The sequence below is a fragment of the Cygnus olor genome, chromosome 2, assembly GCF_009769625.2.
Source record: "Cygnus olor isolate bCygOlo1 chromosome 2, bCygOlo1.pri.v2, whole genome shotgun sequence".
In the NCBI taxonomy this organism is placed as follows: Eukaryota; Metazoa; Chordata; class Aves; order Anseriformes; family Anatidae; genus Cygnus; species Cygnus olor.
Window position 1 is genome coordinate 6,090,156 of NC_049170.1, and position 15,446 is coordinate 6,105,601.

Here is a 15,446-nt window from a genome sequence, read left to right on the forward strand (position 1 = left end):
GTTTAAACAGTCAGATCTGCAAATATTGTCATGAAACAACATTTAGAGGCTACTGTATGATATTTTAGCCCTTTTCTAGAACTTTTTCTAAATCTGCGCTGTGGTGACAAGCTTAAAATTTTAATTAAAAAACAAAACAAAATAGGGACTGCCAAGTTATTAAAGCATGAAGAGTAGGAATTACAGCAATGCTTTGCTGAAAGAATCTGGTGTTACCCTAAGAAAGGTATTTCACACTCAAGTTTATAGACAGCTCTGAGCACCCATTTTTCATGTATTTGCAAAAAGATAAGCGTAGTTTGAAGAAAGTGAAAATATGAAGGATTGCAAGTACAAAGCTGTAGGCTTTCTGCTTTTTCTGCCAAACATCTGATTTCATTTAGGTTTATTCATTTGTAGAAATAGATCCTTTTCCAGGGACCTTTGGCTGATTTTGAATGTATATTAGTGCTATTAGAAATTACTAAATTGGCTGTTCAGTTCCAAGTTAATCCTAAATTTTGTTTAAAAACAAAACCAAAACCAACATTTTTTTAGGTGATGACTGAACTTTCGTGAAAGGATATTTTTTCTTATGTATGTTTTCATTGTCTGCCACATTGTCATAAAATGAGAAAACTTTCTGAATTTGTGGTAGGCTGTAAATATCACATCATCAAAAATGTATACATGGACCTCCAACTTCAAAGAACACTAGTTATTGATAATTAATATTTTTCATCTTTTTTTTTCTTTTTCTCTAGGATTTATTAAAAACCATGGTTAGTATAGGGTTGTGACCCATTTCTCTGTATTTCATGTTACTGCTGCAAGAGAATGGAGGTTTCTAAAATTTCAAGTAATACTAGACGGCAGAGGACTCTCAGATTTCCTTCTTTAAATGTATTTCATTTATTTATGATCCTCATGTCTTCCGACAGCTCTGTTTGACCTCTTATGTCCACCTGGAATTTCAGTCTAATGTCCTATCTTCCAAAACTGTCCCCACATGCTGTTATTTTTACATCATGAGGTTTACCCAGCCGAGCAGAAATTTGATCTGACATCAGCTTCTTTGGAAAAAAGCAAGAAAAGTCATGCATATTCAAAACCAAAGTAGTTATAATAAGTAGTTGAATAACTTAATGGGTTTTGTTTGTAAATTGGCAACTTTTTTGAACTTCATTGTTTTATAATACAGCACTTTTTCCTTGACTTATTATGCACAATATTTGTTGGCTTTATTACATGTACTGTGATACTCAATTGTGCTTCCATGGCTGTAAATAACCTTCCAGCACAGCTCAACTGGACTGAGTAAGTTACCTCAATTGCCTTTTCTTCACTCTAAGGAAACTAACCTGCTGGACTGAAGAAGATTGAATAATGTGGTGATCTAATTCTGGGGTTTGAAAATCCTCTGAGAGACCTCTGAGGAAGATTTGGGATTATTGTATAATAGAATAGAATAATGCAGTTGGAAGGGACCTTCAAAGATCATCATCCAAGGTGAGGCCACACCAACGCTAAATAGAGCAGGAAAACCACCTCATCCTAGGGGAATAACCTGAGTGTCTGTTATGGCCAGCTCATACAAAAAGTATAGAGGAATAAATATTATTTCCATTCTCTCTTGGTGTTTTCTGGGGACACTCCCAGTTCAGTTGTCCACATTAGGGAGCTTTTCGTACCGTCTCGTTACCTTTCATAACTGTGCTCTGTATCCAGTGTAAATTGAGTTGAGGTTCTGGAATTAAAATTTGAAAATCTGCCTGTGGCATCAGAGGTTCCATAACTTTAAACCCTCTTATTTTGGGCTAAGTACAGTGATAATGTTAGCTTAGTTTTATGTAGAATAATGTTAGCTTAGTTTTAGGTAGAGTTTCTTTCCTTTTTAGAGTATTTGCTAGAGTAACTGTAAAATATGTAATCTTATCAGGCTATGCAGAAAAAAAGTCTTTACTGTTACTGTTCTGCCAAAATGTTGAGGCTTTGATACTTTCCAGTCTGCTTTAGATCATAAACATGGACTTTCATAATTTTTCATACGGAAGTGTGAACTATTCTTCATCCAGAATTAGTATGGTATACTTACATGAACATTTATGATTATAGATTTATATGCAAATCTTACTGAAAGTCAGAAATGCATGTTCTTATACCTACAATGTGTTTCTAAAAGTAATCTATCCGGCCGTATCATACTTTGCATTTTCTACCTTCATTTCCATCCTGTGGCTAAATCATAGAAAAGATAGAATGTGCCTAAATGTCTTTTAATCTCATTTATGTTTTTATTTCTATAGCTTAATTATATTATTTCCTTCTCAGACATCTTTTTACTGGCATATATACTGGTGAAATATTGATAAAATTATTAGCAAGAGGATTTGTTTGGAATGAATTTACCTTTCTTCGAGATCCGTGGAATTGTTTGGATTTTGTTGTTATCATTGTGACGTAAGTAAAACTCTGTTGTTCTTTTACACTCAAGGGACAAACATGCAAATAATATGATATTTGATGGTCTGAAGTTCTTTACGGTAGTTGACATTCTACCTATTGAAGAGTTCCTGTGTTTGAATCACTCTTTGCATATCTGCTGCCTGAAGAGAGAAAAATTGTCTTAGACTTTAAAGCAAGACCTAAATGCAAAGCTCATGTTTTTGAGTTAGCATTCATTTGCTCATTTACTTCATGTATTGTCACAGTTAATGGAACTGTTTTATTGCTCCCAGTGCAGTACTTTCAGTACTTTTTTTTTTTTTTTTAAAAAAAAAAGAAGTGTCTCCACAGACAGCCAAAACCAAGCATGCTTCCTTATGTTGTATTATTTGCTGTGGTCTGGATCAGATGAGGCTTATCTGAGAAGGATTCAAAGCGCACCACAAGATGTTGAATGACATGGTGATAAATAGCAGATGAAATTTGAAGAATGTAAAGTGATGCTCAAGCAAAAGCAGACCTAGCTTTACATACACAGTTAGGAGCTTGTTGGAAAAAAAAATGGTGAAAACACCACTCCAGTGTGCAATCAATAATGGTCAGAGAATGAAATAGAAAAAGAGGGCATCATGGGTAATAAATAACAGAGCAGAACACAGAGTTATTTCACTGTAGAAATCTTTTTTTTTTTTTTCAAGGCTATATGTAGTCTTGCTTCTGACATCTCAAAAGATGACAATTAAAAAACAGTACAGAGAAGAGTGACAAAGATGGTTACATCTTGTGCTCCATCTAATGAGAAACTACCTAGAGTAGGGCTCTCATGAAAAACAAAACAAAACAAAACAAAAAAGCAGGAACGTTGTAGAAGTCTCTAGCATAGAGCCAAAAAGAGAATAAATTCGTTTTTTTTTTTTTTTTTTTCTCCTAAAATGAGAGCTAAAGGCACCAACTAAAGTTCTCGGATGACAGAATGAAAAAGAAGGGTTTAGTTTTTCACACTATGTGTAAGCACGTTCTCTTGGGAGGCTGTGGATACAGAAAGCTTGCTTGCAATCAGAAGGTTTCTGGACAGAATCCAGGACGAGAAGACGTTAAGGGTTATATTTAAAACAAAGACACTATGTCTTCTTCAGGACGTCCCTGAGCTATAAATTTTCTGGAAGAATGAAATCTGTTAGGCATTGCTGTATGATTGCCTTGATGCTAAACTCTTCTGTAAGCCTTTGTTATGGGCCATTCTTGAAGACAGGGTAAATGGCCAGATGGATCACTGCTGTGGTCATATTTAAGTTCATATCAAAACCAGCTAGCTAGGTGGACAAGAAATGAAGAAGAAAGCAAGTCAGAATTTGCCTCTCAAATACAAAATGTTAATCTTGAAAGCAAAATAGTCTTACAGCAGTGAACAGATTCACTCAAAACCAAGACTCAAGCGTTTTTAAAGCTTTCTCCGCCATTTAGCATTTCTGAGTATTTTCTAGTTCTCATGTCCTAATTTGTTAAAGGGAAATGTATGTTGGAAGGGAAATTATGTGGTCCAACTCCTTGCTAAAAGCAGGGCTAATTTAAAATTAGGTTGCTCAGGATCTTGTCCAACCAAGAACTGAGTTTGTCTAAGGATGGAGACTCAATAACCTCCCCAGGCAATCCATTCCAACCACAATGCGATTTTTTTTTTCTTCTCCCAAATACCTAAATGAAATAATGTAGCAACTTAACTCTGCTGCCTCTCATTGTTTCATGGTAAGCTTCCAATAACAGTGCAACTCCATCTTCTCTAACCCCTTGCATTGGGGAGCTAATAACAACAGTAAGATTGTAAGGCTCCATCACGCTGTTAGCCTGCTCTTCTGCGGACTCAAACCCAACCCAGGCTAAGAATCTAACCATCTAATTGTTTTACCGGCCATCCCTAGAGACCTGGCTGCATGTGTTCCAGTATGTCAAATTTCTGTCTTGCCCTGGGGAGCCCAAGGCTGGTCACAGTACTCCAGATTCAATCAGATTCAATCTCGGAAGTGATGACTACGCTCAGGGATCTCGGAGGCCTGACAGCAGACTTCACAAATAAAGATCTAAGCAGTGTTGAACAGCCTCAACTTTTACATGTCCTTAGTCACTACCTTCTTGAACATCAGTGTAAGTGATAAACATCAGTGAAGTGCAGTGTTCCCATGCTTTGAAGAAAATATCCTTGATGATCATCCCACTGTTCTAGGGGCTACTTTTCCCTTTGAGGCAGTTTCCTGTGAGATCCTGCCAAGCAAATCTGTGAACACACTGTAATCTGTTGTCCTAAAGTCCAGGGTTTTTATCCTCCTCTTCATCTTGCTTATTTTTCCTGGGGTCTTTAAACTGCAGCATCTAATGGGCTCTGTAGCAAAGGCTGCTGTCAACTGCCATACCTCTGACTGCTTTTCCCTTGGGAGTAACAAGTTATGTACTCAGATGCCATCACACACCTATGTATCTATATGAACAAAGTCTTCTTATGGGTAACCTTCAAATCAGTAAGGATTTTATATGGAAGAAATTTACACATCAATAGCTATCAAATAGTCCAATAGCTGTATGAACAACTACATTTCACAGTCTTTGCTACCCATGCTCCTAATTCATTTGTGTTCAGGCAGGTATAAGCACTTCTCAATATATTACCTGCTTCTGGTTTTGGGGTCCTATCGTACTACAAATTAAAATATTTTGAAATTAACAGCGCAGTGATTAATTTATGTACTTTATTTAATCTTACAGCTTAGGTAAAGCTGTAGTGGTCTGAAGTTGTGCTTTGAGTGGGAAGTCACCTAGATGACCTCCAGAGGTCCTCTCCAGCCAGTGTTTGTCAGATTCTGCTACTGAGACTTCTTATTTAAAGGAATTCTGTTACCTGTTATGGTCTTATTATAAGAGTCACAATTATTGTCCAGTGTCACGTGAAGGATGTCTTACAAAATGTAGGGTAACTAGTTAGTCTTATATGGAATATACAACTCTTAAAGTCCTCATTTTATGAAATTTTCAAACTGTTGTTAGCATATTGTAAAACTAATTTCGTTCAACTCCTTTTCCATAAACTATATGTTGTGTAGTTTTAAGAGAGAGTTGTAGTAGATAGTTGTAGCAGTAGTAGAACACTACTACTTTCATGTAGTGTTCTGAATCAGGTCAGCCTCAGTGTGAGATGGTGTGGTTGTGTTATTGAAGGTTTTATATTTACTTGACATTTTGATGGATAAACACTTCAAAAGCATCCAAATTCACAAGAAGAAAAACTTGCTGTGTTTCTTTTGAGCAGCATTTTTCAAAAGGCTCATTATTTATAACAATCCCTAGAAGCGGACTTAATTCCTAACTTCAGACATCTACTTTGAGATATATTGGACCTTTTTCTGTTCTGTATTATATTCATTACTGCATCCTCTATATGCATATTCTGTGAAAAGCTGGATCTTTGTCATTCCATTATATGGTGGTTTAATTTTATAGGTATGTTAGTATCTGTAAAACATCAGGAAATGTTTCAGCTCTTCGGACTTTCAGAGTACTGAGGACTTTGAAAGCTATTTCAGTAATACCAGGTAAGGAACAAAATATATTATTATTTGTCTCTTCGTTTGAGCAGAGAATTACTGTTTTACTAATTCCTCTCCTGTTCTTGTGCTGTCGGTCACTTTTTGTGGCAGTTAAAAGCATGCCAAGGTGTGACTATTTTGCAGTGTGTAGTAACTTTCAGCAGCATCTTAACAGAATATTTTTTCTCATCTTTCCTCAAAATTATTTTGATGAAGCAAATTTTTGTATTTTCTGTTCTTTTTTTCCTCTCTGTAATTTTCCATCATCACTAATGTTCACTGTTTTTTACCCCAGTACCTTTTGTATTTTTGCTTCTGTCTTCTGAGCAGAAATAATAATTGCTATACCACCATCTTTCTGTTTTCACATTATACCTTCACAAGCTTAAGCTTCTGTGGTTTATTTCTGAGAATGCTGGCCTCACAATATTTCAGAACTGCACTTGTTTGTTTACTGGCCACAGCTGCAATTTGGATTAAGAATAATTCTTTTATCAATAGTATTTTGTATATGTTATCCAGATATTTGTTATTTTTGTAAGCTGTGCCACTAATTTAGATGTGAATGTATGGATTTTAGAATCTACAACTCATTTGAAAATCTAACAATGACTGTATAACCCATTGTCATGATATATAATAACTGTGTCATTTCTATATAATTACAAGTGTTTGTTTTTTTTTTTTTTTCTTTTTGCTATGGAATTATAGTAGGAATTGTAAAAAAAGTGTTTAATTTTTAATGTCAAACCACCTGTCAATACTTTACCTTTCAGATACACTATGTAGAACAGAGATTAAATGTACTTTTGTTTTTTTTTCTTTTTCTTTTTAAAAGCATCTGCTAGAAAAAATCCTGGATCTCACTCTCTGCCTATCTCATATTTCAAATTTAGTTATTCTGCCTGAATATGTATCTTCAATTTATATATTCTCCCTTTTACCTTCCCAGTGTCATAAATGTTCTTATGTTTTTAAACTGGTGACATTTGCAAGGTATTGTTTTCTAAATAAAATACCCTGAGGTCAGCAGTAGTTATCCTTTATTGTAATGCGTCTTCAACAAAATGTGTATCATTTTTTTAATCTTAACCAATCACAAAAATCTCTCCGTACTCATTAAAACTCAGAAGAGTTTGTTAGAAGCCATCTTAAGCTAGAATGTTCAAGTTAGCAAAATTAATGTTAGAAGGAAGTAAAAGCCAAATAAGTTTTGATTAGGAAACTTAAATAAAAAATGTATTGCTCATTATATGCTTTATTTTACCTCATTTAATACTGTGAAGATACAAAATGATTTACACTGATTGGTTTTTAACATACTTGCAACTCATGTGTGTTGTCATAAAAGAACATTACTGCATTCCTCTTCTCATGTTGCATATTTTTAAATCTTATTTTTCTAGGTCTGAAAGTCATCGTAAATTCACTTATTGAATCTGTTAAGAAACTTACCGATGTGCTGATCTTGACTGTTTTTTGTTTGAGTATATTTGCTCTCATAGGCCTCCAGCTTTTTATGGGCAATTTAAAATTCAAATGTATCCTCAATTCTACTACAGTTGATACATACAATGACATTTTATGTAAGGATGCCAAGATATATTCACCAAATGAAACTGGTAAATTTTTATTATTATCTCCTTTTACGTAATCTCTGTATCTTCCTATGTATGACTCGTTTTTCACAGAGGTCTTAAAATATGGTTGCATGTGTCTCTCACAAGAAGGCATGTTCTTGCATTTGCACAAGTAGCGGTATGAAATCTCTGGAACAACTGAATCAGAGACTGGTGAATCTGGAATTTGGGGAAAGATTCCAGGAAAGCAGTCTGTGTGATAGAAGGGACTGAGTTTTCTGCAAGCATTTCCTTCTTTACCTACACGTATTGCACGGGGAGCCTAATTTTAGGGGAACAGCACTCAGAATGATTTTTTTTTTGGGGGGGTAGGGATGACACACATGAAGTGTGTCTTTCAGGGATTTTGCTTGCTTCTTTCAGACATTCCTAGTTTTACCAGAAAGCAATAAAAATTTTACATTATAAGTTGTGCTGTCAATGAATTTTCAAAAAAGGAAAAAAAAAGCCATACTTATGAACAGATCTCTTGAGAAACAACTCTATTATGCCCTTTGTTGTGAAAGACCGTTGTTTAAAAGTACAGTAACATATGGCTTAATATCTGTGTGCTGTAGGAAATGAGTATGTGAACACTCAATTTAATTTGGAGAAGTTTAAGGCAACAACTTCAGATTGTATGACTCCTGTATTTATTTACTTATTTTAATAGATATCTGTGCCAGAATGAATAAATCTTCTGAAATACTGCTCTGTGGTTTCAGTTCGAATCCTAAGTAAGTGAACAAAACGGTTTTAGTACTTCCCTATTTTTTTCCCCCAGATAGACTTTGGTTTTATTTTTGGTGTGAAGAAATGCTGTTGATTTTTCAGAAGGGTGGAATGTGGGTATTTTTTTTTAGTTCAATAAAAAACATATTTAAATTAAGAGAACAAATGAATTAAAATACTACGATATAGGCAATTATGTACATGCTAATTGCTAAGCATTGGTAATACAATGGTAATGTAGAATGACATAAAGGAGGAAGGGAACAGATCAGTAAAGAATGTGAGGTACTAATAAACTCTCCTCATCTTGGTGATTTATTTAAAAGTAAGCAAATTTTCAGTTTTCACCCCCTCTGTGTATTTCTTTGCATGTATCCTGCTTGAGTGGATAGTTTCTGTCCAGTAGGACTATACCACAAATCTTCAACTAGACAAATGACTTTCCAGGATTGTCTGGTATAAATCAGCCCTTCTGGCAGAGTTGTGTTGGAGAATAATGAAACTAGACATTCAGGTGAACTGAGAAAATCCATATATAGTGTTGTGCATTCGGTGCTTTCAGAAACAATCTAATACGGCAAGCATGAGTATTGTCTAATGGTTCTTTTTTCCGTTAGTGAAGAGTGCCCCCAAAACTATACATGCTTGCAGATTGGGAAGAATCCTGACTTTGGCTACACTAGTTTTGATCATTTTGGCTGGGCCTTCCTTTCTTTATTCCGTCTGATGACACAAGATTCCTGGGAGCGTCTCTACAGACAAGTAGGTACTCTTTTTACCTGCTAGGTTGACTTTAGACATGAAGTTCAGAGCTTTACATCCCGTAGAAAAATCCGCACCTCCTTTTTTTTTGTTGTTGTTAAATGATAATGATATCATTAAATGTTAATGATACAAAAATTGTTTTGAAACCAGTGTAAAAATTAAGGAAGAAGCTTCAGTTGGCTAAGTTCTAACAACTTCTGCACATTGGATGGCAGCAATCTTTCCATGAGTGCTCATAGTTTTGTTGGAGAGCACACTTGGGTCAATGATTAGTAGTTAAATATGTTAATTATGTAACTATCAAAGGATTGGTGTATATGTAGGTGCAGCTAGTGAGCTCACTGCTGCTGCAAGAACAATGAGGACTTATGGACTCTGTTTCTCTCTTTGTAAATACTGACTCCTCACCAAATCTTTTGGCTCAGAACAAACATGCTTAAATTTCAGAGCATATTTTGATAACTGGGATTAAAAAAATGGAGCCTTTTATATTTTATTGTTTTATTTTGTAACTTGTAAATTCTTTTATATATATATATAAACAATACAGAAATTGAGGAGATCTCTCTGGATCTCCTATGTCTATGCAGTGTCTGTGCTAAAAAGGAATTATCTTCTTCCTTGTTCTGTAGCTTTCATATGGTTCACTTGAACTTTTCTCTGGCAACCTTTATTAACTGATTTTTTTTTAAATGAATGCATCTGTAGATGACACCAAATTAGGTAGAAGTCTTGGTCTGCTTGAGGGTCAGAAGGCTCTGCAGAGGGACCTGGATACGCTAGATTGATGGGCCACATCCAAGCACATGATATTCAACAAGGCTGAATGTTGGGTGCTGCACTTGGGTCATAACAACCTCATGCAGCTTGGGGAAGAGTGGCTGGAAAGTTGGCCAGCAGAAAGGAGCTAGGGCTGCTGGTCAACAGCCGGCTGAGCATGAACCCAGGTGGGCAAGAAGGCCAGTAGCATCCTAGCCTGCACCAGAAATAGTGTGGCCAGCAGGACTAGGGAAGGGATTGTCCCATTGTATGCAGCACTGGTGAGACTGCACCTTGAATATTGTGTTCACTTTTGGGCCCTTCACTACAAGAAGGACATTGAGTTGCTCAGGCTCGTCCAGAGAAGAGCAACAAAGCTGGTGAAGGGACTAGAAAATGAGCCGTATGAGAGGCAGCTGAAGTAACTGGGGTTGTTCAGTCTGGAGAACATGAGGCCGAGGGGAGACCTCATCACTCTCTACAGCTACAGGGAAGGAGATTGCAGTGAGGAGGGTGTTGGTCTCTTTCCCTGGGTGACAAGTGATAGGATGCAAGGCAATGGCCTCAGGTTGTGCCAGGGGTGGTTTAGATTGGACGTTAGGAAGAATTTCTTCAAGGAAAGGGTGGTTAGGCACTGGAACAGGCTGCCTGGGGAGGTGGTGGAGTTACCATCCCTGGAATTATTTAAGACACCTGAGGATATGGCACTTAGGGGCCTGGTTTGGGGTTTGGTGGCAGACTTGTAGTGTTAGGTGGGTGGTTGGACTTGATGATCTTGAAGCTCTTTTCCAGCTTAAATGATTCTATGATTCTGTCTTCTTTCTGCCATTTCAAGGTCATGTTATTTTGTTTTCTGATGTTTCAGAGCTTAATTTTGAGCCATCTTTTCCACTGCTGTTTAAAAAAAAATAAGAATATGCAGTCTAATTACTGCTTCTTATTCACTAAGTACACATCTTTCATTATCGTTTAGATAATCCAAGCTTTCCTCCTCTTTAATAAGTTTTAGTAATTTCTTCTATAGTTAGCTTTACATCTCTTTACAGATGAAGTAGCTTCTCATAACTTAAACTCTGATGATCATATGAGTGATTTTCTTAGAGATATTTCATTTAATTTTAAGAATGGATTTTTTTCATTCTCAGCTGTACACAGTTTCATTATGAATGCTTAATGGTCTGTTACATGAAGAGAAAAATATTGTATGATCACAGATAAGTTTTTAAGAGCTGAAATGTATTTACTTGTAGTCCAGATGAACTCCCAACTAGCTGTATTTCTAGACCTTCTGTGTAACCTAGACCAGAGGTAGTGCTGTTGTTTAAAGAAAACAGCTCAGTATCTTGACCTCTTGCATTGTACTGGAAGATAAATTGTTAGCTTGTAATTCTGTTGTAAATGTTAGGTTGTTAAGAATCTGTTACGACCTTTCCTTTTTCTTCACAGACTATCCGCACATCTGGAAAGAGCTACATTTTATTTTTTATGGGAGTCATCTTTTTATGCTCATTTTATCTCTTCAATCTGATCTTGGCTGTAGTAACTATGGCGTATGAAGAGCAAAATAAAGCTACTCTTGCTGAAACACAGGCAAAGGAAAAATTACTTCAAGATGCTCATCAAATTCTAGAGAAAGAACAGGTTTGCAAATTATTTTATATAATATATAATATGTGGTTCCTTTTGTTTTCTTCTGTTTGTGGGTTAGGGAAAAAGGGTTCTTAATTATGCATGATTCATACAATACGTTCTCATATTTCTTTTCTTTCTTTCTGTAGTAGCTGATAAATAACTTTTATCTTTCAGTCTTGTGAGTAGTATTTTGTATTCCTACCTCTTTATGATAGTTTAATATTTGAAAGGTAAAAATTGCTAATGCAAAACATTTAGATAGCACAATAATTAAGCTGTATATGGTCCTAGTCCATTCACTGGCTTTTGCCTTGTATTAATAGACAGACTTTTTCCTGTTTCTTTTACAGATGTTGGCTGCTGGAGAGAGTGATAAGGCCTTGCATGTCAGATATGAAATGCCAGTTGCTGACTTAGAAAATTCGAAAGAAAAAGAGATGAAAGGAGAAAAGCCCATTTCAAGACAAAGATTAATTTTAGGTGATCATGTTGAAGAGGAACACATATTTTATTCACAGCCTAATCATTGCCAAAAGAAACTTGTAAGTATTTGAAATACAAGATAAATTCATTAGACTTGCATGTGATATGACAATTTGATGAGCAGAAAAGCTTTATTTATTTGCATTTTTCCCCTCTCCCTTCTTGCATAAAACGAATTGAATTTGTTTTGTGGACCAATCTGAAAGTTAGCTTTGGGGACCAAAGGGAGAAATGAAATTTGGCTTGAAAGGAAAGTTAGAAGTGGCTGTCGGCATAGTTAAGACACACTATAGCCTGCTACACTTACAGCTGTGGTAAGATATGTCAGCATCTCTGTTATGCTGCTTAAAGAAACATAGAAAATCCTTTTATTTTTCAGAACTTCCCTAATAACCTAACCTTTCTTTTTTGTACACAGCTAATTCTCTGACCAAAATATTTAGCATTGGATTCAGTTCAGTATGACTACTGCTGATGTTAGGGGCATGATTCAGTTGTCTAAATATAAGCATCTAGTGCCATTTTAGATGTTCTTGAACAGGCTGTACATCCTAGACAACTTTGGTGTCAGTGGCACATCTTCCAGCACTGTTGTATTGGGTTTACGTGGCAAGGCTTTCGTAGCAGGGGGGCTGCAGGGGTGGACTCTGTGAGAAGAATCCAGCAGCTGCCCCATGTTAGGTAAGGGCCAGTTTCAACTGGCTCCAAAGGGACCCACTGCTGGCCAGAGCCAAGCCAATAAGCGATGTTGTTTGCACCTCTGTGAGAGCACATTTAAGGAAGGGAAAAAAACCTGCTGCACAACAGCAGCTGGGAGAGCAAGGAGTGAGACCCAGCCCTGCAGCCCCCAAGGCCAGTGCAGCAGGAGGGCAGGAGGTGCTCCAGGCACGCAGCACAATTCCCCTGCGGCCTGTGGAGAGGCCCCTGGTGGAGCAGGCTGTCCCCCTGCAGCCCATGGGTCCCACACGGAGCAGATCTCCACGCTGCAGCCCGTGGAGGAGCCCCCGGTGGAGCAGGTGGATGTGGCCTGGAGGAGGCTGCGGCCCATGGAGAGCCCCCGCAGGAGCAGGCCCCGGGCCGGAGCTGCAGCCCGTGGAGAGGAGCCCACGCAGGAGCAGGGGGTCTGGGGGCAGCTGCCGCCCGTGGGGGACCCGTGCTGGAGCAGTTTGCTCCTGGGGGATGGACCCCGTGGTACGGAGCCGTGTGGGAGCAGGTCTTGAAGAGCTGCTGCCTGTGGGCAGCCCCCGCAGGCTCAGTTCGGGAAGGACGGCATCCCGTGGGAGGGACCCCGCGTGGAGCAGGGGCAGAGAGGGACCGTGAGGGAGTGGTGGAGATGAAGTGTCAGGGACTGACCGCAGCCCCCAGTCCCCGTTCTCCTGTTCCCCTGCACTGCTCGGGGGAGGAGGTGGAAGAGGGTGGATGGGGGGAAGGTGTTTTTAGTTAGTTTTCTTTGTTTCTCACTTCTCTAGCTTATTTGTAATAGGCAATAAATTTCTCTAATCTCCCTACACTGAATCTGTTTTGCCCATGATTATAATTGTTGAGTGATCTCCCTGTCCTTATCTCAACCCTTGAGCCCTTTCCATTGTATTTTCTCCCTCTTTCCTTTTGGGAAAGGGGAGTGAGAGACTGTGGTGGAGCTCAGCTGCCCAGCTTGGTAAAATCACCATAACTGTGTGGATATCTCAAATACCTCATGGCATTTCAAAGGTTACTGAATTCCTATATTTAGGCAACTGGATTGTGCTCCAGGTTTTTACTTGCAGGTGTCTACATGTAGTTTAGGTACTAAGCTCCCAGAGTAAAATGGAGATTTACTTTTTGGGCCAGATTGATACCGAGTGACAATGTGGTTGTCTCTTCACCACATTACAAGAACACAAGTCTTCACAATTATTGCATTCTTTAACAAGCAGTGTGATCCAAGCCATGTAAGTTGCTCTCATGTGGACTTCTAAAGTTAGTCAAATATAATCTGCAACACTTAGAGGTAATGGCAACTACTAGATTATCACAACTAGAAATTATGGCAACTACTGGCAACTACAAGATCTGCTAATGCTGACAGCTCTTCAATATGCTCTGTACTTCAATTGCAAGAAGAGGCTAAAGATGCCAAGTCAAAGAGAAAAAGGCAGATCAGAGAGAAAGGACATCATCAGTTCCATAAGAACTTAAAGGACTGTCTTTCTAGAGCTTATTTCGATATAAAATCCCAGTTTGTCAGACGATTTCTCATCACTAGTTATTTCATTCAGTTTAAGAGAGATGAGCAACAGTAAATAGTTCAGCATTGATGGATGCTCTTAACCTTTCTAAAAACATGAACACTGAAAGCTTGTGAACAAACTTGAACTCCAGAAAGAAGACTTTGGGAAGTTCAGGCAAGCAGGCACACAAAATTTCACAAGTTTATCTCTTTAGAGTGACCAAATATCACAGAAAGAAATAAAAGGGCAAAATTGCCCTGGTAACTGGAATGTGATTAGGATAATCTAATTGGGTCTTTTAGATTCTGAAAAAATGCAGATAGAAAAAATGAACACTTTATCACTATATTACAAATTCATTTTATATGTCTATTCTATGACTATCAGCTAAGTTTTGCTTAGCTTTGAAGTCATTAAAATATCAAAGAGACAAAAAGAAATTAATTAATAGTAAACCCCTAGGGCCAAGGGTATTAGTTTCATTCCCTGAATAATGGTTTTATAAAATATGTTCATAAAAATCTTGTTATGATGAAAGTCTGAAGTAATGATATGACATATCTGTAGTTACATACCCTCCCCCCCAAATAGAAATGAAATTAATTTTTGTGCTGAAAGTGAATACTAAGGTACTGTACATTATGATGTGGTCAGTCAGTAACTTCCTGCCAGCTGGTGGCTATAATTATAACCTCCCTAATACTTGAATCTTCCTCCTTTCTGTTTTTCTCTACCTTGAAGAGTCTCACCTACTCTTTGTAGCCTTTTGTAAAACTCTTTGTTTTACAACTATCTATTTATTTAGGCTTTAAAAATATGCATGTGTTGGGTATATTGGGGAGAGGGGGGAAGGATGCACAGTTATTGTATCAGGAACTAAATCTTTGATTCTTTGATTGTAATTTAGTGTATCCCGTAAGATATTTGGCTGTTTCTTAGTGCATGTCAGGAACAGTGAGGTTAGCATTCTGTAACTTTAATGAAAACATAAGTAGTCCCATTTCTAGTTTTAAGCAGTTCAATATTAGTATTCTTGATAGGCTTAAGAGGGCTGGGCAAACCAATTATTTTGACTCACTAAATAGCTATTATTAATATAAATTCTTATTTCTTAATAATAATAGTTCATTATTTTTTTTTTATTCAAACTGATCTTCAGCATTCTTTTTATGTGTTCCTTTTATCAAACACTGGAAAGATGGAATGATTTTTTTCCTTGCTCTCCTGATAATCATTTTTACTTTCTA

General features: G+C 37.3%; 1 protein-coding gene across 1 annotated transcript in view; it reads left to right on the forward strand.

Annotated features, from left to right (window-relative positions):
• LOC121065861 (sodium channel protein type 5 subunit alpha-like) overlaps positions 1-15,446 on the forward strand; it is a 45,927-nt gene that overhangs the window by 9,245 nt on the left and 21,236 nt on the right. The window contains 8 exon segments of the mRNA XM_040548980.1: positions 1,207-1,296; positions 2,311-2,439; positions 5,914-6,005; positions 7,406-7,621; positions 8,292-8,355; positions 8,968-9,112; positions 11,321-11,515; positions 11,857-12,048. Coding sequence (XP_040404914.1) covers positions 1,207-1,296; positions 2,311-2,439; positions 5,914-6,005; positions 7,406-7,621; positions 8,292-8,355; positions 8,968-9,112; positions 11,321-11,515; positions 11,857-12,048 — 1,123 coding nt within the window.